The sequence below is a fragment of the Chionomys nivalis genome, chromosome 8 (assembly GCF_950005125.1).
Source record: "Chionomys nivalis chromosome 8, mChiNiv1.1, whole genome shotgun sequence".
NCBI lineage: Eukaryota > Metazoa > Chordata > Mammalia > Rodentia > Cricetidae > Chionomys > Chionomys nivalis.
In genome coordinates this window covers 76,496,546-76,519,508 of record NC_080093.1, presented here as the reverse complement: position 1 = coordinate 76,519,508, position 22,963 = coordinate 76,496,546, and the positions used below count along the sequence as shown (strand labels likewise).

The following is a 22,963-nucleotide window of genomic DNA, read 5'->3' as shown; positions in this document are numbered from 1 at the left end:
AACGATAGGCAAGGACTAACGATGGGGAGACTGGGGTCCAGGCAGTGGAATCGTGCCTAGCATTGTGAGGCAGGAGCACATGTATGTTGCTTTTCAAATACCTTTAGAATTTAGTTGCCTTTTATTTCTGCCCCTAAATCCCATGATTAGTCTATGGCCATCAAGAGGACTGGTGCAGAGACCTGCCTGCTCTTGGTTTCTTAATTACCTATTCCTCCAGCTTTCCCCTCCCACCCTTCTGTCCTTCTTTCCTCTAGTGTGAGCCCAGGGGACATTGGGGAGCGGAAGGAGGGACTTCTCTGATTTGGGGTCTGGAGGGAAATTGTCAATGGTGACTGCATGTCTTCTGTTGCTGCTGAAGGTGTTTGGCATTCTGGAGAAAGCAAAAGAGCAGTACAATTTCGAAGACTATTCCATCAGTCAGATCACCTTGGAGCAAGTCTTCCTGACCTTTGCCAATGTAGATAACCCAGAAAGTGATCATGCAAAAGCAAAAGCGGTGCCTTGAAATTCAGTTACAGCCAGCGATTAGGATGTCTTCATTCAACTCTACTTGGGTCTGGACAGGGGCATGTGTGTGTATGTATATATATAATTCTGTGTAAATATATTCACATAATAAAGATTTCCCTGTTGGAGAACATTTATCCCCTTCATTATAGACTTAGATGAGTCACTTGTGAATATATTATGTATGGATTTAAAGCTGTTGCTGAAATATCCCCTTTTCCCTCCTAGAAACAAGAAAGAGCAGAATTTACCAGGGTGGAGACAAGGTCTTGAGTATTCTGAGAACAGAAACATCCGAAAAGTACGGTGGAATAGATAGGACAACGTGAAGAGCAGTCTCACTGTGTTCTAGCGGCTGGTGTGTATGGGAGGAGTGTATGTGTATAAGAGCAGTCTCACTGTGTTCTAGCAGCTGGTGTGTATGGGAGGGGTGTATGTGTATAAGGCCCGAGACAAGTCATCTTTCCCAGGACATACACATATTCATGGAAGCACACAACTGATGCCAAAGATTAAAAGGCCAGTCAAGTAGTAATTTCCCAAAGTCAAATCAAGAGTCTTTTCACCAAGAACATGCAAAGTCCAAGAAGAGAAAGAAAACATTTTTTAATTGTGTGTTTTGAGCCACATACACTTGTAATTCTATCATTAAGAAGGACAGGGTTTCCCAGGTCCTCAGCCTCTTAGCTAAAGAATTAAAACCAAGGACTCACACAGATTTGCAAAAGTAGGAAGATAAATCATACGAATGCCCAATCACACATAGGCATAAGATGTAATTAGTGGATTCTCTTTGAAAAAAAAAACAAACAACAAACAAAAACTAACTAGCAACAAAATGGCATTGAGAAACCAATCTATGTCTTACTGCTGTAGCAACAGTACAGTTTTCTTTGGGTTTCCTCCCCAACAGAAAACATGAGTGGGTCTTCCACTGTCCACGCTCCATGACTGCATCATCGAATCGTCTCAGGACCAGAAGGTAGGTTTTGCTACTTCATTTTTTGATGGAGGTGGTTCTTGTATTTTATCTGTTGCTTTCATTGGTTAACTAATAAAGAAAACTGCCTTAGCCCGTTTGATAGGCCAAACCTTAGGTGGGTGGAGTAAACAGAAGAGAATGCTGGGAGAAAGAAGCTGAGTCAGGAGTCGCCATGATTCTCCCACTCCAGACAGACGCAGGTTAAGATCCTCCCTGGTAAGCCAGCTCGTGGGGCTACACAAAATATTAGAAATGGGTTAGATCAATATGTAAGAGCTAGCCAATAAGAGGCTGAAGCTAATGGGCCAAGCAATGTTTAAAAAAATACAGTTTCCGTGTAATTATTTCGGGGCATAAGCTAGTCGTGCGGGCAGCCGGGTGGCGGAACACAGCCCCGCCGCTCTTATTACAACAATTTTTGTCATTGAGATTGGCAGGTGCTCAAAGGTTTGACCAAGGTTTCAGGTGTGCCGGTCACTGTTCCCTTTGAGAGAAGATGTCACGTTGTAATTTGCACAGAGTTTAAAGAGTTACTATCCTGACTGGATATCGCCAGTGACTGAAAACATCCAACGATAGGTCCTGAAGCAGCAACACTCCCGAGTGCATGAGCTGCCTAAACTGTGAAAACCGCTCTTGGGTCTGGGTTGTTGGCAGGGGCAGGTTCCCGCGGAGAAGCAGACAGCTGTGGCTGGCTCTGATGATCTTGGACTGTGAGCGCGAGGGAACGTGGTTCACACTAATAAAGGCAGGTGCAAGGCCAGAGCCAAAAACAAAACAAAACAAAAAAACAAAAACAACTGCGGTGTTCCCACAGCGCCCTCTGTTGACAAGACGTAAGGTCACGTTAGTTCCCGCTCCTCTGGCGCCAAGACTCAATAAATTCCTATCACATCAGAGATAGAGAACTTGCGATGCTTGCCAGAACTCAGAGCCTGTGACTTTAACATGAAGCTACACTGGAAAGGACTGAGAAATGTGGCAATTGATCCAGTCCTGGGAAGCACGGGAGAGACAGAGAGACGGACAAGGAGAGTGGAGGTGGGGGGTCAATGGAACCCTATGCCACTGGAATTATGGACTACCCCACGTTTTGGAAAGGAAGCAAAGGATGGTGCGTGGTGGGCTGAGTAAGTAGTAGGTGATGCTGAGAAGGATTTGGAGCAAGCAGAGGTCTGGGCTTGGCTCGCTCCTCTAGCGCCCCTACTGCCCCCCCCCCCCAGCTACTGTGTATGCCTACAGCTCCCCACTACCCCTCACATACTGTTTCCCCCTGTGTTGATGAATTTAGGGAGCAGGAGAAACATATGGTCGTGGCATATGCTCCATGGTCCTGTTTTCCTGGTTCCCGCTACTCACAGCCCATCCCCTGTTCCTTCTCCAGCTCGTGCCTTGGTCTCCTCCCCCTGCTCCTGACTCTCCTTGACCGTTCACCGTACTTAGCACGTGACTTTGGGTCGTGCCCCCCCCCCCCCCCCCCCCGCCGCACCTGTACTTTTAATTGGTTTGCACGAGGCCAGGTCGCATCCTTGGGAAGGAGAAGGAGAGCACTGCCCTGCAGGACGGTTGGCTAAGGCACTGAGTGCAGGACAATTCTCTCCAACTAGGAGGTCTGATGCTTTTCAGTGGATAAGGTGCTAGGGGTCAAAGTTGCTAAATTGGAGCCCTGGTGGTGAGTCTTTCTGCCTTCCCTTGTGTCCACTGCTTTCAGATGCCCCGGGGGCTTAATTTTCCTTTCTCTTTGTCTTTCTGTTTTTGTCTATCTGTCCCTGTTTATTTCTGCTGCTCACCATCCCCTGCAATTTCTTATTTAAGGGATGAGGATAATGCCAGGACCACAGCTCAGGGTGCAAGGTCACAGGAGGTTAAAGGCAAAGAGGCAGGATGCTCCATCAGTGCCCCTTGAGTTGTAGATCAGCCAGATCTACACAGTGAGGCCCTGTCTCAAAAGAAAGAGAGAGGGGCAGGGAGGGAGGGAGGGAGGGAGGAAGGGAGGGAGGAAGAGGAAACTAGCAGCACATTTTTCCTTCATCTGGAACACACAGAATAGATACGTTTGGACTGTGTAGGATTTGGATGCAACGGCTCCTGAACTTCACCCTTGTGCTCGGTTAGTTTTGTTCGTGTTTTTCTAGTTCCCTGGTGTGTTGGCAGGTTGTTTATTTGAGAGTCTGGGGTGTAAATTTCAATCCTCTAAGCTTTCATGGTGGAGAGATTTTTGCTGCATCTTATAAGTTTGGTATGTTGTTTCTGTTTTCATTTGTCTCAAGATAGCAGAAATTGCTTTTAAAAAATGTCTTCACTGATACTTTAGTGTGCGGTCTGATTTCCATTTGTCTGTGAATTTTCTACGAGTACTTCCTCCTGTTATTTATGTCAAAGTTTCATACCACTGTATTCAGAAAAGATACATGATGCAGGGTCCATGAGCACCGGTCACAGCCTCCTGAGTAGTTAAAAGTACGTGTCTGTTTTAACTAACACAGCTACTTCTGTACTCTTTTGGTTTCCATTTTCTTGGGGATATATTTTATTTTTAACTTCTGTTATGGCCATGTAATGTATACACACAACAATAATAATAAATAATTATTTGAAAACAGTACTAGAGATTTTTCTAGTAATATTATGGTCATGTTATATTTGTTGTATTCCAAAATATTAAATAGTTTACCTGAGCATCATTTTTCCAGAGAATAATTGTGTGTGTGTGTGTGTGCGCGCGCGCATGTGCACGCGCATGTGTGTGTGTGTGTGTGTGTGCATGTGCACGTGTGGGCTTGCACATGCTGACAAGGTCCCTGATTTGATTGCTGTGCCTGAATTTGGGTTACAGTTCCCGCAACTGACAGTCTACCTCAGATTCATCCTCAGCACACTTAAGATTAATAAAGCTTTAATGACTCTCCTTTATGGCTCTGAGCTCCAGCTCTTGGCCTGCCTCAGAGCTGCCCCCCCCCAAAAAAAATTCTGCCAGCTGTGCAAGGCTGTGCTCAGTGGTGGGAATCTGAACCTACATGCCTGATTTCAGCTAGGAAGAGTGATGATGGTTGCCCAAGTGAATGAAATCCCTGACAAGAAGCTGTGTCTGGCTGTGAACAGCAGCAGCAGCAGCAGCAGCAGCAGCAGCAAGACCTTCAGGAAGAAGTCTGTGTCTGCAGAGACTGTAGACCAACTGGGATTTCAGCACCGAGGGGAGACTAGACTTCCGTAGGTTCAGAAGCTAATTACTTTATCTTGGTCTGGTGTTAGCCTACAGGGACAGTCAGTATCTGAACCGATACCTCGTGATAATAAATAAAAACCTTTTAGGAGCTATTAACTTAGTGGAACACTAGCTTCCACCGACCCAGGAGCTAAGAGTGTCAGCAGACAGCATCCAGGGCCTTACAAAAGGTAAGGTCGCACCAACTCTCTGGTGGACCCACCAATGCATCTTAAAGTTGTTTTGATTTGAGACTTTCATTGTTCTGTAAAATTCTAAAAGCCCTGTAAAATTGCTTTCACATTGGAACATGGAATTTGGGGTAACCTAAATCTGTGTTCCTAAGTCATGGTAAGATAAAAGCTGCGGTTTTAACATCAATACCTGCCATGTCATCTACTCCATAAGAAGTGGATTTCATTTTTCCCAACTATATATTTGTACCTAGTATAAAGTATATTAGATATATAATATTCATTAAATTTAAGAATTAATCTCTTCGTAGTTCATTTGGCAGCTACAACAAAATCCATAGGCTATGTGACTTACAAACTACAGGAAATTTTGGTGGGTTTTCAGGAGGCTGGAATGTCTGAAAGGAAAGTGCCAGCAGATCAGTGTCTTGTGAAGTCTCTTTCCTGACACACAGGGGGCTCTAATGTCTGAATGTACTCACATGACAGACAGATGAGATAGAGAGGCTGGCTGTCTCTGGGGCTTCATGTACAGCTAGCAATCCCACTTACATCACCGCTCAGCGTTCCCATTTCTAAATAACACCATCTTTGCTATTAGGATTTAGCATATGAGTCTGGTAGGAACATAAACATAAATGTTCAGTTCGTTACAAACCACTCCCCTTAGTATTGTTATTGGTGGTAGTTATTTCCGTATTGTAAATTTGAATAACAAAGTAATTAATCTTTGTTTAGTGCATGACATTTTGTAGATGTTAGGATCTCCACAGATGCTGAATACATTTTAAATGTCAGAATATATAACTACTCAGATAGCCCAAATGATTAGTTACTTTAAAACTGTATTAGAAAATTAAATGAATACAATTTAAGTAATTTACTTGTCTAAAGGTCACATGCTGCTAGATAATATTTTTTTTGCTTTAAAACTTTTTATTACTTCTTTGAGAATTTTGTGCAATGCATTCTGATCATATTTGCCTCCTCCACCAATTCCTTCCCTCCTCTAGTCATTCAACATGGTCCTCTTTTAATTTTTTTTAATTCATTGAGTAGTTTATGCTGCCCATATATGCTTGGGTGTGTAGTCTTCCACTAGAATGTGATGGATGAACCATGGGCCACACCCCTAAAGCTCATATCAATTACCAACACCTAGTTGGATGGGATGGGACTTTGTGTTCATCTCCCCACATGTTGGGCTTTGACCTAGCGTTCACTTCCCCGGGTCTTGCGCTTGTTGTCATGAATACTATGAGCTCATACGTGCGGATGCCCTGTTGTGTTCTGAAGACACTGTTTACCTGCCGTTGTGTAGCACCTCTGGTTCTTACACTCTTTCTGCCCCCTCTTCCACAATGCTCCCTGATGGAGATACAGATGCAGTCTCTTATTCTGTGTACTTGGGTCAGCTGTATGTCTCTGTGTTAATCTCTATTTACAGCAAACAGATTCTTGTCTGATGAAGATTGGGAGATGGATTAACAATCTTTTATAATGACAAGCCATTAGTAGTCAGTTTAATACTGTGTGCATTGAGCAGAATAATGGTACTAGGTTCTCTCTGGGGGGTCCATGATCTGTCTGACCACAGAGTTCTTGGCCCTCATAATTAGGATAGGTATAGGTTTCATCTTCTGGTGAAAGGCTTAAATCAGTCATTGGTTACTCCCATAACATTTATGGTACTATTGTGCTTAGTATTGCATATATTATTGTATATGGTATTGTACTATACCAGTGGGCTTACCTTACCACTCCAGTCATTACTGTAGCTTACAAAGTTCAGAGCTCGGTGAGACTGGTGCTAACTTTTCTTGCTCCAGAGAACCAATAGTGTCTTTCAGCAGCACAAAAGCTAGGCAGTTAGGGATGAAGCTTCCAGATGAGAACCAACTTGATTCTTTTCTCGTGTTCTTTAAGTCAAGGGTGCAGTGTCTTCAGAATTATGGTTTTAATCCAAGTTCTGGAGTGTAGCCAATAGTGCTGGCAGTAGCCTTTAATGTTTGGAGGGAAGTCTTTGGGACCTTACTGGCCAACAACTCCAAAAGTTACAAAGTTACAATTCCCCCCTCCTCTGTGTGTGTGGGGGGGGTGTGTGTGCGCGCGCGCACGTGTGGGCGTGTGCTTCTGTAGTAGCATGCAGGTCCCCATACAACATTTCTGAAGGTCTTTGGAGGTACTTATCTCTTCACATATTACCTCCTCTACCCTGCCCTTCCATCCACTACCCAAATTTAACCCTTCCTAATCCAAGATTCCCCCTTTAAGTCTTTATACCACCGGGTTCTCTCTCTTGCCTGTTGAAACTCCTCCCCTCCACCCAGATTTTCAGACCAATAATGGGTGTGACAAATGAAACACACGTATCTGAAGATTCAGGTAATCTTCATTTTCTTTCCTTTAAAAACATGTTTACTTCCTCCAGAGTTGAACTTCCACTCCGTACAGAAGAATGGCTTCACTGGAGACCAAAAAACTTCTAATTCTTCTGTGGAAGAACTTTACTTTAAAGGTGAGTTGAGCTCTGCATAGTGTTCTTGCAGAAGCTCAGAGACGGCCAACACTAATTCTCCCATCGCAATCCCTGCCTTTTGATGTATACAGTTTTACTTTTCTTGGTTCCAGGGCTGGGGCTCCCTATTCCAAACACAGAATCTACACAGAGTGAGGCAGTAGCGGAGTATTATTACATGGGAGAGAGAAAATGGCAGTCTGTGAGATTTTTCTGTCCCAGAGTAAAGCCTTGCTTATTGGTCACATGTGTTAACTGAACGAAGTTTCTTGTTAACTCAATGCATACAAATTGCCATTTGTTAAATCAATGACCTCTTAGAAAAACTAACATGATATTGTTCTTCTTTAATTCTTTTAGAGGCGGAAGTTTGGGGCTTTGGTTACTGAAATAGTCCTGATGTTTGTATTCAGTGTTGTGCTTTTGGCAACACGCAAACTTCTTCCTATAAAAAAGATTGAGTCTGTCCGTTATCCTCATCAGCCGGTCAGTGGTGTTCCCTCCTTCATCCAAGTCTTCACCACTTCTCATCCTTGGGAACTGGCCTATGTGCCTTCCAACAGCACCGCGGTACAGAATATTGTTGAAAATGTGAAAAACGATTTAAACTTCCATATGAAAGGTTAGTTAAGATTTTCATAAAAGCATATTATTCAATTATTTTAGCAAAAACATTATCTTTTTACCTGGACAATTATCTTCCACACAAAACACGACAGGATATTCTCATAGCCAAGGGTCACCTTTCTAAGTATGCTATTATAAAACTGGTTAAACTTGAAAGTTAAGTTTCTCTTAACTTTTTTCTCTATACCCCCCAAAACAAAATAATATCTTAACATTAGATGATCAATTGATGGTTCTCCAAATTATTCTCCAGCTCTGTGATACTAAGTCCACATTGTTTCTGAATGAGTTTTAAAACTCTGGGCCAGAATAGCATCAGGAGCATTGCTGTGTTCAGCAGAGACACACAGGATAAACATGTCTTTATTCTGAATTAGTGGTCAATTATTTAAAACAGTATTGCACAATCCATAGAAGGTTATATCTGAGTCCATTTTATATAAGTGCAAAAAAGTACCTGACACAGATGGCGTATAAAGAAAAGTTTATTTAACACATAGTTTTGGAAGTGAAAAGAACAAGATTGGTGTCCCCATCTGTATCTTGGCTATGTCACAGTGTAGTAGATAGCATTGTGGGGGAGGCACATTTGGTAGAGAAAGGCCATATGGAAAGACAGGAGGCTACAAGCTATCTAGAACAGGCCCAGACCAGCTCTTTTCTAACCACTCTCTCACACAGGAGCTAACCTGGGTCCTGCAAAAACTTCATTAGCCACCCCCCCCCCAGAGAAATCCCTCCAATGGCTTAACTACTTCCCACATGCACCCCTTAAAGTTCCTACCTCCTCCAAGTTGTGACTGTAACAATTGAGCTACATGCTCGAGGCATATCCAGACCACAGTGGATATTAGAGAAGCTATGTAGAATTGTTTTAAGTTTACAGTTCCTCACTTACCTTCTTCACACTCTTGGATCTTGTTCTCCCCAGTTTCTCAAGGAGGCAAATACTATTAGAAATTCTGTGGACTTCCCTCTAGTGAAGTCCTCTCTTTGAATAAGCATACAGTCCAGCTCCTCTGCGTCAGGAACATCGGGATCAGGGTCAGGTCCTGAGTCCGTAACCTCAACCATCCTTCTTTCTTAGATCATAGCTATACCTTTATTTTCTGACCAACACAGGAAATACTCGTTTTTATGCAAGCATAAATGAATACTCAATCATCATAATCACTTAAAGAGAGGTCTTTCAAGGGTTGAACCCAACCAAGGTCTCCTATAATTACTGGATAGGAAAGATAGGCTAAAATGATGGGGAATTCTTTAGAATGGACTGTTTGGTTGTTTATGGATTTGTTTACAAAAATGAGTGGAGCAGAGTCGCTGAAGGAACCTGATTCATGGTAGTTCTGGCAAGATGCAGAGACAGTGACACCCGGAAGCACAGGTGACAAGTGTGGAGGAGGGTGTTTTAAGGGTGGGAACTCAAGCATCGAGAGCACCTCCAGTGAGAATGCCAGAACCATCAATAGTGATGACAGTGGAGCTTTCATTGTGTGCCTTTGGGAATCAGGGATTTGCTGAAGGGATTTACACCAGCAAAGCATTCTCAGTCTAAGGGGTAAAACTACATGGAACTTGATTTATACCACAGCAGCTGTTAAGTCTATGACACAGCGTTTACATCAACCATGCTTTTGATTCTAGGGAACTCCTTTAGGGTGTACAATGTACTGTGTAAAAATGGACTATATATTGAATAACTAAGTTTTTTTTTTTTGATGATGTGGGAGTCCCCTCTGTGTGCTGCTTTTCTTGGTTAATAAATAAAAAAAAAAAAAAACTGCCTTGGCCTGTTGATAGGGCAGAACTTAGGTAGGCAGGGAAAACAGAACTGAATGCTGAGAGAAAGAAAGAGTCAGATACTATGGATCCACTGGAGACAGATGCTGGGAATTTTACCCAGTAAGCCACTGCCATGTGGCGATACACAGATTAATAGAAATGGGTTAAATTAAGATGTAAGAATTAGCCAATAAAAAACTAGAGCTAATGGGCCACGCAGTGATTTAATTGATACAGTTTCTGTGTGGTTATTTCAGGGCTAAGCTAGCCAGGCAGCTGGGACGAACAAGAGGGCCCTCCTTGTAACATTTTGACTTAGGAAAATATAAATTACACATTTTCTAAGGTCAATCAGGTTGCATTTCAAAGTTAAACTCATTGATTAAAAATCTCAATTATTGGAATATGCTCGCTCAAACACTAAAATCATGAGGTGGCTTCATTCCCCAATTTCCACATATTTTTAATTCAGATAGTAAATATTATGGAACCGTGGTATGACACCTTTCCCACTAATTTCTCCTCAAACTGGAAATGCCTTAGCACTGGGGCACTTTCACCAGTCAGCTTACTCCAGCAGGTGTTCACAGCTCCCACCCTACAGGCAGGAAGCGCTGTCATTCATTCTGCTTTCCTAGATTCTTCCTCTCTCTACAGTTACAGGGTTTTCTTCAGAAAGTGATTTTGAAGATTACATTAGGTCAGCTGTCAACTCTAGAAATGTTCTGGCTGCTATTGTGTTTGACCACAGCTTCACAAACAGCAACGATTCCTTGCCAAAGAAGGTGAGAAAGTTTTCCATAGAAGCCTATGGCTGGGGGCTGAAGAGGTGGCTCAGTGGAGAACACAGAGGGTAATATTGTTCTTCCAGAGGACCTGAGTTCAGTTCTTGACACTCACACTGGGCAACTTATAACCACCTGTAACTCCAGCTCCAAGAGATCTCACACACCCATGTACATATATACCCCCACACAGAAATACACAAATATACATAATTAGAAATAAAATAAATATTTTAAAAAGAGAAACCTCAAAACTGTACTTTTGATTTTTAGAGAGTTAATGAACCAGACATATCATTATTGCATTTAATGATGAACTTGTTCCTTGACCATGGCATGGAATTGGATCCAAACCTAACTAATTCCAGTGTCTGTTACTGTGCTAACGAAAGAATTATATTTACTGCCTACTAGACTTTCTCCAAAAACTGGAGTCTTGGGAAATCCAGACATACTTCTGCTGCTCTATCCGATGTAGCAGCTTCATGTACCCTGCTGATGCTGCTGAAGTAAGCACATGTTTCCTGGGTCAAAACGCTTGATATGATAAAGTGAGTGTATCATCACAAATGCTAAGAATGCCCTTAGGTAGACACAGAATATTCAAATGGAGTTTCAAGACAGAAGTTTTAAAAACTTGTTGCATGGTCAAGGACAGATCTGTTCCTCGAGAACTAAACTGTAGTTGAGAACTCATGTGTCTTAGGGTTTCTGTTGCTATGAAGACACCATAACCATGGCAAAGGGAAATGTTTAATTGAAGTTGCGGTTACAGTTTTACAGGTTTCGCTATTATCATGGCAGGAAGCATAGTTGCACAGACACAGGTGTGGTGCTGGAGAAGGAGCTGAAAATTCTTGATCTTGCAGGCAACGGGAAGTGAACTGTCACATTGGACGGTATCTTGAGACCTCAAAGCCCACCTCCACAATTGACACATTTCCTCCCACAAGGCCATATCTACTCCAGCAAAGCCATGCCTCCCAATAGTGCCACTCCCTTTAGGGGCCATTTTCTTTTAAACTACCACAACATGCATTTAACAGGCCACGCTGAATCAGAAGCAGGACATCTACAAATACTGGGGATGATTCTGATAACTGCACCCAAGGAAAGACAAAGACTATTTTGAACTTAATGTCCCTGGTATCGAGGGAAATGACCAAGTATAGAATGTAGATGTGTATAGAGGCAAAATTCTGTGTTCAAGATACAAGCAACTGTCCATGGGAGGCAAAGAGAGGCCTCAGCTAGAGGCATTGGTTTCTCTTTATTCTGTCTTGTCACTTTGGTACTTCCATGCGTCACCTACCCTCAAGCTCCTGTTCCTCGAGAGCTGACGTAGGCGCGTCAGTGTGTGGAAATGCTTTCAGCGCAGTTTCAAGCCTCCATCTTCTGCCTTCATTCATAGTCTCCCCTGCCCTGTCCTCGTCTCTCTCAGGCCCTTTACAAGCGTGTTGGGCTGGTGCATATTGTCTTCAAACCATGCAACCTCTTTCCTTGGCCGCCCTTCCATAAATATTCTAGATGCATCTTTATCACCAAATTTGAACTTAACATGATTAAATATATCTTCGACTAGGGCTTGAGCTCTCCAAGAAGCAGTATCTGTCCTTGACTGTGCAGAAATTCATCAAATGTTTCGTATATGCCTGTACTTGCTCATCTAACCAATTTCCCTAGTCCAATTCTTGCAATTATTTGTTTGTTTGTCTCAAAGAGATTTTTTGGCCTAACGCAGTGTACCTTGAAGTTTGCTCAGTTCTCTAAGATTAGTGACCTTTTCTTTCTGTAATTATGCAACTTCCCACATTTCTATCTTAGCTCCTTCCTTCTCTGTCCTCCTCAGCCACTTTCAGGAGAGGAAGAGATTTGTTTTTAGGACTAGCTGGCTAACATAAAGGGAAAGGAATCAATGCTCCCTTTTGGCATATCTCATTTTAGTTTGCATGTCAGATGTCCCCCTAGGGAAAATACCTTCATCATATTCATGAGTTCCTGCTGTGATTGCTTACTACAAACCTACAGCAAAAATCCAACTGTCGTTGACACTTCAGAATTTCTCACATGTGATGGGCCACATGACAGGTTTGCCATCACCTTCTGAAGTCCAGAATCTCCTCAGATACTCATCAAAATACCTTCAAAATTTCATATTCTTGACATACTTTAAGAGTCATTTTGTTTCTGATTCCTGTCATATTTTTCTTTTTTTGTTTTATATATATTTTTATTGCTCCTCCTAGGTAAAATATTACCTGCGTTTTAGTAATGTTAAAAAGAATGTGAATGCTGGGGCATATTTCCAAGGACGCAGCTGGTTTACAAATTTTCTCTTTCCACCTGTACGTCTTCTGGGATCTAGAAACCCATATGATACGGACGGAGGCAGCCCTGGTGAGCAGAGGTTTATGCTCCTTATTTTGGTTTCCCATTGCATTATAAGATGGATGGATTCATATTTCCTCAGTCCTGTGGTAAAAAGTGTTTAATTAATCAATTAGAATATCTTTTAAATTAAAATAGAATTACATCACTTTTCCCCTCCCCTTATCTTCCTCCCACCCTCTTCAGGTAAGCTCCCTCCACCCCTCCCATTGCCCCCACTCTTACAAAAAATCTTCTTTTTCTTTGGTTATTATTGCTTTAGATATAGGTAGGTAGATAGGTAGGTTGGTAGGTAGGTAGATAGAGGCAAGCTGGGGAAGCCATTTTAATATCTAACAAAATAAACCAGATCAAAATCAATCAGAAGAGATAAGGAAGGAAACTACATATTTATCAAAGAAAAAAATACACCAAGATGACATTTTAGTTCTTAACATCTCTGCCCCAAACACGGGGTATCTAAGTTTGTAAATGAAATACTGTGATAGCTTAAATCACATTTTGACCCTCACACACTGATAGCAGGAGACTTCAAGACCCCTCTCACCAATAGACAAGACATTCAGACAAAAACTAAACAGAAATGCTGAAGCTAGCAGACATTGTAAACCAAATGGACCTAACAGATATTCATAGAACATTTTACCCACACACAAAAGAATATACCTTCTCTGCATCTCATGTAACATTCTCCCAAATTGACCACATACTCTGATACAAAGCAAATCTCAATAGATACAAGGAAATCAAAGTAACTCCCTGTAGCCTATCAGATCACCAAGGATTAAAGCTGGACAAAAGAAACAATAGAAAGTTAACAAACTCACAGAAACCAAACAGCTCTCTACTGAATGAAAAATGGGTCAAGATATAAAGAAATTAAAGGCTCCCTAGAGTTGAATTAAAATGAATACACAGTATATCCAAACTTAGGGGACACAATGAAAGCAGGGCTAAGAGGAAATTTATAAAAAATCAGTGCCTGTATAGAAAAGCTGGAGAGATCACACACTAGCAGCTCAGCAGTGCACCAGAAAGCTCTAGAACAAAGAAGAAAAGGAGAAATCACATCCCAAAGGAGTAGACAGCAAGACATAATCAAACTCAGGACTAAAATCAATAAAATATAAACAAAAAAAACAATACAAAGAATCAACGAAGTCGAGTTGGTTCTTTGAGAAAATCAACAGAGCCTGTGATAGTAACAAAGCAATACCTGGTTTGACTTAAGGCCACTCTAGGAGATGGAATCTATACCCAGCACTGCCTGAGTAACCAAGAACCCATCACTAGATAGCCCAGGAACATATGGTAAAACAAAATAATACTCTTCTAAAAATATATATGTAGCAATATAATAACTCCTAATGGCCTCTTGCTATGCTCATATAGATCAATGCCCTGTTCTGCTATCATCAGAGAAACCTCCTCCTACAGCAGATGGGAAGAAATACAGGGGGACCCACAGACAGACATTATGCAGAGAGTAGAGACTTTGGGACACTCAGTCCTAAATGGGATGTCTCTATCAAATCCCTCAGCTCAAGGCTCAAGGAACTCCATGGAAGAGGAGGTGGAAAAAGCGTAAGAGACAGAGGAGATGGGGAACACTAAGAAATCAAGGCCCTCTAAATCAACAAGACCCACCTACATATGAGCTCACAGGGACCGTGGCAGCATGCACAGGGCGTGCACAGGTCTGCACCAGATGGAGTCCTTGAGAGGAAAGGAGAAATGCACACATGCCTCCACCCCAACCCATAAACAATCTCCAATTGATAACCTCTTACAAATAAAAATTTAGTTTCCTCCAAAAGAGTCCATTGGCAAAACAAACCCTCTTAAGGGTAGGCTCCATTCCCAGCAGTAGATGGCCAGCAGGAAATTAACTCAACGGCCTCTTTGAAGGTTTTATCTTATTTTATTTTTTTGTCTCATAATGCCATGTCAGAGCTTTTTTTCTAGAATTTTACTCCATTTTCAATTTTTATTTTTATTTTATATATACATATAGACACATAATTTTATATGTGTATTAGGTTATATATATATATATATATATATATATATATATATCTTCTAGTGTAGTGTTCTTATTGTATTCCTGAATGTGTGAATGAGAGTGTCTCTGATTCTAGTAGCTTCTCTTGGATTCTTTACCTCCTGTTTGTTTTGTTCTGATGTGTTAGTTTTTGTTTTATCTTATTATATTTTATTGTTACCCCTTAGAAACCTGTTTGTTTTCTAATGAGTGACAGGGATTTGGATAGGAGGAGAAATGAGGAGTAACCAGTAGGAGTAGAGGGAGGGGAAATAGTAATTATGATATTGTCTATGAGGGAAAGCTATCTATTTTTGACAAAAGAGGAAAAAAACACATGAACAGTTTCCGTAGAGTAGAGAAGACCGTGTCAGCTTAATAAATAAGCCCGGGCATCATTCTGTGCAGGAATCTGGAACAGAAAAAGAACACTGAGGAAAACCTGGAGAAACACAAATCGAGTTTATATATTAGAAATAGCATTGCCCCAGGATTAAGCTCTCAGTTTTGAGAGGCATGCTGTGACAACATATGAGGCTAAGGAAGCGCGATTCAGGGTCAACAGCAGTTCTTCTCAGTCTTTGCATTATTGCCCTTCTAAGAGCCTTTGGGGACTTTTAAAAGCCTAGATAGCCTTCCCTCTCATGAAGTTTCAACATGACAGAGCTATGTCTGCTCATGCAGGGTGGCATGGTGTGATCCAGCCCTCCCCACTTTGAGGATGCATGGCATAGAAAAACCCAGTGTACTGTTTTATCATTTGCCATCATACTGATTTTTCCAACGTGAAAGCATATTAAAAAAAAAACTAAGCCCAAACTCCCTTACCCAAAGGTACCAATAAAAGTATATTTTCTCTATCCAATAAAGCACAGCTGTGGAAAATGTGGGGCTTACTAATTCAACATTGTTCATTCCCCTTCTAATGCCAGGAATGAAGCAAATATATTTGTTCTCGCCAGTTCTGTGTAGTAATTACTCTAAATTCTTGTCCATAGCAGAAAGAGTAAATAGAAAGTCATAACACTTGAGAAAGAAGGCTCTTTATTCCCAGCATGTAGGCTCATTCTGTTTGTGCGGAGAAACTGTGGGGACTTCTCAGGATCTTAGACCAAGAGGAGACCCTGGTTAAAGTTAACTTGGCTCTTTCCCATTGACATACAGCCTTGTGTCACCTAACAAGGGATACGGTCTCAGAAGGACATTGCTAGACAGCTCATCTCCATCTCACCATGTGAGCATCACAGTGAGTTCACACAAGCTAAGGTGGCTGTACCGCTTCATCACAGATGGCAGAGCTATGAGATCACCTTCATGCCAGAACAGTGATGTATAATACATTGCTGTACACGAATTACTGTCTTCTTTGTTTAGCTCCGATGTCGGTAGTCATTTTACTGAGCAATCTTTGTTTTCTCACTTAGGGTACATCAGTGAAGGGTTCCTGGCTGTGCAACACGCCTTGGACAAGGCCATCATGCTACATCATGGCGGTGCTGCTGCCACCATGCTCTTTAATGACACTACCCTTCTCATTCAGAGATTTCCATACCCGGCGTATCAGGATGATTACTTCCATACATTCGCTAATATTTTTATCCCTCTAATATTGGCATGCACCTTCTTTATGAATTATCTTACCCTTGTTCGGTCCATTGTGTGGGAAAAGGAAAACCAATTGAAGGTAACTCTATTTTCCTTGTAGACAGCATTTACATTGAAAATTTTGAATGTATGGGATGAATTTCTGTGGAAGGTTGAATTATCTATTCATGTCCAAAACCGATGGTTCTGTTTCCCTTGCAGCCACTCAACACTTGCTTTTGTGGCGATTTGCTATAATTTTGTCTTTATTCAAATGTGTTAGTATGACTCTTAGTTTCAGCACACAGAAGACTACTTGATGGAACTCTCCAGATTTAGTTTGACTATGAACTACCCTTAAACCACTCAGTGCATCCAGTCCAGGGTTAGTGATTTACCAGGCAGCTTTTGAATACTGATTTGATCTCCTCACTAGTTACAAGTCTGGACAGGTGTTCTGTTCTTCCGCTATCTGATCTTGATAGGCATTGTATTCCTCCACATTTCTCCACGTTCTCTCCTTTACTCAAAATTTTGTTTGCCCTTGAGCAGTCCATAATACTCTCTGGTGATTCATTTCTGTAGAATCAGAAGTAGGCTCTCGGCTTCTTTTCTGGTTGGAGGAATGTGTTTTCTCACCTTTGTCCTGTGAGTCTAGCTAACTTCGGCCATTTAGGCTAATTTTGGCACTGTTGACTTTTCTCTGTTGTTTGCATCTTCTGTTTTATTTGTCTCAGTCTAGTCTGGGTTAACGTCTCCCTCTGGACCTGTGTCTGGTTTGTCCTTCCTTTCTAGGCTCATGGGGAATAGCGTTAGGCTATTAGTGTACTGTTTCTTTTTAAACTTAGGCCTCTCTAGCTGTGCACTTCTCTCTCTGAGCCCTGTTTTCACTGCACCCCATAAGCTTTGGGAGGCTGCGTTTTCATTCTGTACTTTTCCTTGTTATTTCTTCAGTGGTTGTTGAAGGACGCATTGTTAATTTCTACCTGTAAATGATTTTTTTTTTCAGTTTTCCTATTACTGATTTCTGGTTTCATTCCTTTGTGGTAAGAAAAGATACTTCACATAATTTTAGGCTCAAAAAATAAAAGAATAAAATCTAAACTTACAATGGGCAAAGTAAATAAAAATCTAAGAGAAGTTAAAAAAATAAAGCATATTAAGACTTCTTTATAAGCTAACATTTATTCTGGAGATGGTTCAGGAGGAGATGAGAATTTATTTTGTTTGATGTCATGTCCTGTCAGTTGAGTCCAGCTGGGTATAGTGTTGTTTGAAATCCTCCATCTTTCACTGAGCTTCTCTGTGTCCAGAAGATCTGTTACTGAAAACGCTGTGTTGAAGTCTCCAGCCATTATTGTAGCACAATCCCTCATTTGATTCTGCTGCGTTTTCCTTCCTGTCTTTTGCTGCTGTTGCTTTTGATTCATACATGTCTATCACTGTAGTATCCTCATGATAATATGGGCTTTTTTCAAAACACAATATCCTTGATTTTTATAAGTTTTGCTATCAAATATTTTTGTTTGATATTGCTACTGACACTTCAGCTCTCTTTTGGTGACTATTTCACGGGATATTTTTTCTTTCCACTTTAACTCAATTCTGCTGTTAGATATGAGGTGAACCTCAGCAAAACTCACAAATACATTAAATGATGCTTATAGGATCCTACACCCAATGGTTCTGGAATATAACATTGTTTGTAAGCACAGTGGGTTTGCCAGAAGCCTGACATAACGGAGTATGATCTCTGTCCCAAGAGAATTAAATTACATATTTACTAAGAGTCACATAAGTAGGAAGACACAAACATTTGACCAATAAACCAAGACTGGGTATGAAGCAGTCATGGGACATGACTTGGAAAGCGGAAAAGGCCTAAGTAATAAAAAGCATGCTTTTCTCTGGGAACAGCAGAGCGAAGATTAGAACTCTCGGTAATTTGGTAGTTAAACAACATATAGATCAAAGAATAAATTCCTGGGGAAACCTTAAAATATTCCAGCCTGTTAGCAAATGTGTAGTTCACCGAGATTAGTGGTATACATCTAAGGTGAACTGTAAGGTACACGCAGAACTTCCTAGTGAGCTGTGCACAGCAAGCTCAGTGCAGCTTGTATTGAAACCAGGTAGTGTTATGGTTTCTTCAAGATTGTTTTGGCTACCCTGGGTCTTTTGAATGTCCATATGAATTTTATTAGCATTTGTGAATCTCTAAGTTTCTTTTATGTGTGTGTATATGATACATATCTGTGTATATATTTATGTGTGTGAGTGCAGGTGCCTACATGCCACACCATGCTTGTCAGAGGACAGTTTTGGGTGTCCTCTTCCACCTTGTTTGAGACAGGATCTCTCTGTTGTTAGTGGCTGTGTACACCAGGCTAGCTCATGAGCCTCTAAACAGTCCCTGTTGCCACCTGTCATCTTATCACAGGAGAGCTAACATCACTGACATGCTACCATTCTGAGCTTTATGTAGGTTCTGGGGTTTCATGTAACTCTGTACAAAGATTTTTGGAAAGAGATCATGTGCAGTCTGTACATAATTTAAGGTATCTTAGCATGTTAACAACGTAAAGTGTTCTGGTTGGTGAAGCGGGGAGCCTTGCATTTATTCAGACTTCTGTCATCTCATTCAGCCACGATTTGCAGGTTTTATGTACAAATCTTGCACTGCTTTTGTTGAATATGCTTTGTCACTTTAAGTGCTTATTAAAGCTTGCTAAGTAAGGGTCTACAAGATGGCTCATAGGTAGAGGCACTCGCTCACACACGGGCCTGATGACCTGAATTTTATACCTGTATCCCAGAAGGTGACAGGAAAGAACCAACTCCCAAGAATTGTCTTCTGTCTTCCATGTGCACCATGCCACATGCGTACCTGCATGCTCACACATGTGCATGCATGCAGACAACTAAATGAATAATAAATAAATACAATTTTGCAGAGTGAATCTGTTCCAATATTAAACTGTAAAATCTCAATGGCACCTTTTCTCTTTTGTTTTGTCTCTACAGGTAATAACACAAACCTGTAACCACTCTAAAGAGATTTGGATAGCATGCATATGTTCCTAGATCTTTCCAGTATGCACTCATTAATTCAAAAGACATTCACTGAGAACCTTGTATGTACCACACAGGTAGAAACTGGGGGGAGGAAACTATATTAATAGAATTTAAATATTAACATATTAGTAAAATTCAACAAAAATATTTTAAATAGATTCTGAATATTCAGACCTCTCAAGTAACTTTTCTTAATCTATGCTAATATCATATTTTTGTGAAATGCATTGAATATGCTATTATTAAACTCAAAATACCTCATATTTCTATAAACAACTACTTCTGAAGAAAACACATTGTTCATAAGGGTATCGCTAAAGTTGTGGGCATTTTCTCTTCTCATCTTAAATTTAGTGTTTTCAACCTTTATGATTGAGTTTAAATACTTTTTTTTTGAGACAAGGTTTCTCTGTGTAGCTTTGGAGCCTGTCCTGGAACTAGCTCTTGTAGACCAGGCTAGCCTAGAACTCACAGGATCCACCTGCCTCTGCCGCCCAAGTGGTGGGATTAAAGGCATGTGCCACCACTGCCCCGAAAATTTAAATATTATTATATCTTTTTCTAGAAATATCATTGTAAAAAAGATAAATTTAAGTAGTTGTAGTTTTGCTTACATGCCCCCAGTGTCTTTAACAGTGTCAGGAAGTTAGTTATCAGAGAAATGACTTCTGAGCTTATAAAATCTACAGGACTCAGTCACTAGCTGAACAATTTTAAAGAAATTGCAGGAAACTCTGGGTCAAGTTTATCCTCTATAACTTGGAGATTTGGGCCATAAATATGAGGTTATATAATATGTCAGTATATTTTGAGAACTTTAAGGCACTGTGTGTGTGTGTGTGTGTTTGTGTGTGTGTTCATGATGTTTAATTTGTGGTAATTCTCCTACAGGAATACCAGCTCATGATTGGACTGGGCAGCTGGATGCTCTGGGTTGCCTATTTCCTCACGTTCTTCTGTTTGTATGTTATTAACATCGTATTTATATGTGTGGTTTTATTTGTCAAGGCAAGTGTCATTTTGATCCTGGTATGTTGTGGTTAAACTTTAAGAGGGAAACAGAAGTATAGAGCCAGCCTAACGTCTCACAGCTTGTGTGGCCTTCATTATAGAATCTCAGAGGCTGCCTGGTTTCTCGGCAGACTTCAGTTCAAGCCTAGGTGGGTGGATTTTCTGTGAGAAATAGGTCATTTGGTGCTGGAGATGAGGCTTTTTAAAGATAGTTGCCTAACATGCACAAATCCCTTCATAGACAGAGAGCAATGGTGCATGCCTGCGATCCCAGCAGGCAGAGGCAGAGGCAGATCATCACCTGCTACACACTTCAAGGCCAATCTGAGCTCTTTGAGATCCCATCAAAAATGACTATTAATTTTTCATCTTCCTGAGTGCATCACTAGTGTTGGACAGGAATAATAAAATATTTAAGGATATTTCTTTTCCTATGCTTTGTCATCATAACTCATCATCCATGACTAAACTGGATTTCTAATTATTTTGCTAGACTGAACCTGCACCAATCTTCCAATACAGTGACCCAATCCTTGTCTTCATCTTTTTGTCATTTTATGCCATCTCATCAATATTCTTCAGTTTTATGATTAGTACACTGTTTAATAGAGGTGAGTACATGGTTCTTCCCGGGAAAGAGCCTCAGCAACAAAACAAACACTGTGTTTGAAAGCCCCTTCTGAATGTTACCTCCCGCCACCCCCATGGCCTCTGTGCTCTGAGATGGCCTATGCCCTTGTAAGTACTTGAAATGGAGTGAGTGCAGAGTGTCAGCTCACGCCTGCAGTGCTAGGACTTGGAAGGCGGAAGTAGGGGGGAGTCAGGAGTTTGTGGGCATCCTCAACAATATAGTAAGTTTGAAGCCAGCCTGGACTGTATGAGATTTTGTCTTAAAAAAAAAAAAAACGGAATAAGGTGAGCAATGAAAATTGATGAGCACAGCATTTGTGTGATGGTATGATCATACTTGATCATATTTGAGAGTTCTTTCTAACACTGGCTGCCTCTTGTATCCATCTAGCCCTCCCACCAGGAACTGTTGAGATGCAGACCCTTCCGAGTTTGCTAGGATCTGATGATGAGAAAATCATCAACCGCAGAACTGCTCCTTGCACTTAAATGTGTGCTGTTGGTCTGTTATGTATTTGAAATGCAGTGCCTGCCCACACAGAACTGGCATTGGCCTCTGGAGTATGGATATCACATGCATGAAACATTACTATAGAGTTCTCCAGAACCACAGAGGAACCCTGTCTCGAAAAAAAAAAAAAAAAAAGAAGCAGAAACAAAGATAAGAAAGATAAGGGGGTATTATGATGAATTAGTTTGTTTGGTTATGGAGGTCTAAAAGTCCCCCCATCTGAAATCTGTGACCATGGAATTCAGGAAAACCAGTGATTAATTACAGCATGTGTCCTAATGCCTAAGAACAAGAGGAGCCAGTAGGGTTACTCTAGTCCCATGGCAAGATAAGACTAGTGTTCTGACCGGAAGGCAGTCAGGAAGAAAGCGAGAATTCTTCCTTCCTCTGTTTTTGTTCCTTCCAGGGTCTCGGCATAGGTTGATGTCCACTCATATAAGGTTGGGCAAATACTGACCTCGACTGGGGGCATACAGACACACCCAGACATAATGTTCAATCTGCATGTCCCACAGTGCATTCAGGGTGACTTGTAAAACTAGCCACCAGAAGACATGCTGATAGCAATGAAAATTAGCAAGTCACAGCACACACACAAAAAGGTCATGGATCACAAGATTGCAAGCGAAGGTGGCAGTAGGTAGGTTTGAAAGATTTTGAAGGATTGAAAGATGAAAATAGAACATAAAATCAATGAACATTCGCTCATTCATCCGTCCATTCATTCACTCACACGCTCTTTCTTTGGGCTACATACTTTGTGCTTAGCATGGTCTGTAACAACAAAGACAAAACTTTCTTCCTCACCCTTTGAGGGTTCCCATGCCAAAGGATTTTTGTAAAATTACAGTCCCTCTGTTAGGTGAGAATTCCTATTTTTCTATGTCCTTAATATTAAACTTGTGCCAAATTATAGATATGAAGTGTTAAATAAATGCAATTTAAATCTGCATTTTTCAAACTGCAAGTACAGGCAGATGGCAGAGCCCCGTTTGGTGTGTGTGATACCCTAAATTCAGTTTTCAGGACCAAAAAAGAGAAATTGACAATAAATTTGCATTTCATCAGTTACTAATGAAACTTAAGTGTGTGTTTCTAATGAGTCAGGTGTGTTTTC

The 22,963-nt window shown here is 41.1% G+C and overlaps 2 protein-coding genes across 2 annotated transcripts in view; both read left to right on the top strand.

Annotated features, from left to right (window-relative positions):
- Nucleotides 1-508, top strand: part of LOC130880341 (phospholipid-transporting ATPase ABCA3-like) — a 105,187-nt gene extending 104,679 nt beyond the window's left edge. Inside the window, exon 31 of the mRNA XM_057779329.1 lies at nt 362-508. Within this exon, the coding sequence (XP_057635312.1) occupies nt 362-508 (147 nt within the window). The remainder of the gene's footprint in view (nt 1-361) is intronic.
- Nucleotides 509-2,520: 2,012 nt separating this feature from the next.
- The window catches only part of LOC130880118 (phospholipid-transporting ATPase ABCA3-like), a 79,729-nt gene continuing 59,286 nt past the window's right edge, over nt 2,521-22,963 (top strand). Inside the window, exons 1-8 of the mRNA XM_057778991.1 lie at nt 2,521-2,622; nt 7,323-7,409; nt 7,770-8,031; nt 10,479-10,606; nt 12,853-13,003; nt 16,460-16,719; nt 20,586-20,702; nt 21,199-21,316. Coding sequence (XP_057634974.1) covers nt 7,350-7,409; nt 7,770-8,031; nt 10,479-10,606; nt 12,853-13,003; nt 16,460-16,719; nt 20,586-20,702; nt 21,199-21,316 — 1,096 coding nt within the window. The 5' untranslated portion in view covers nt 2,521-2,622; nt 7,323-7,349. The remainder of the gene's footprint in view (nt 2,623-7,322; nt 7,410-7,769; nt 8,032-10,478; nt 10,607-12,852; nt 13,004-16,459; nt 16,720-20,585; nt 20,703-21,198; nt 21,317-22,963) is intronic.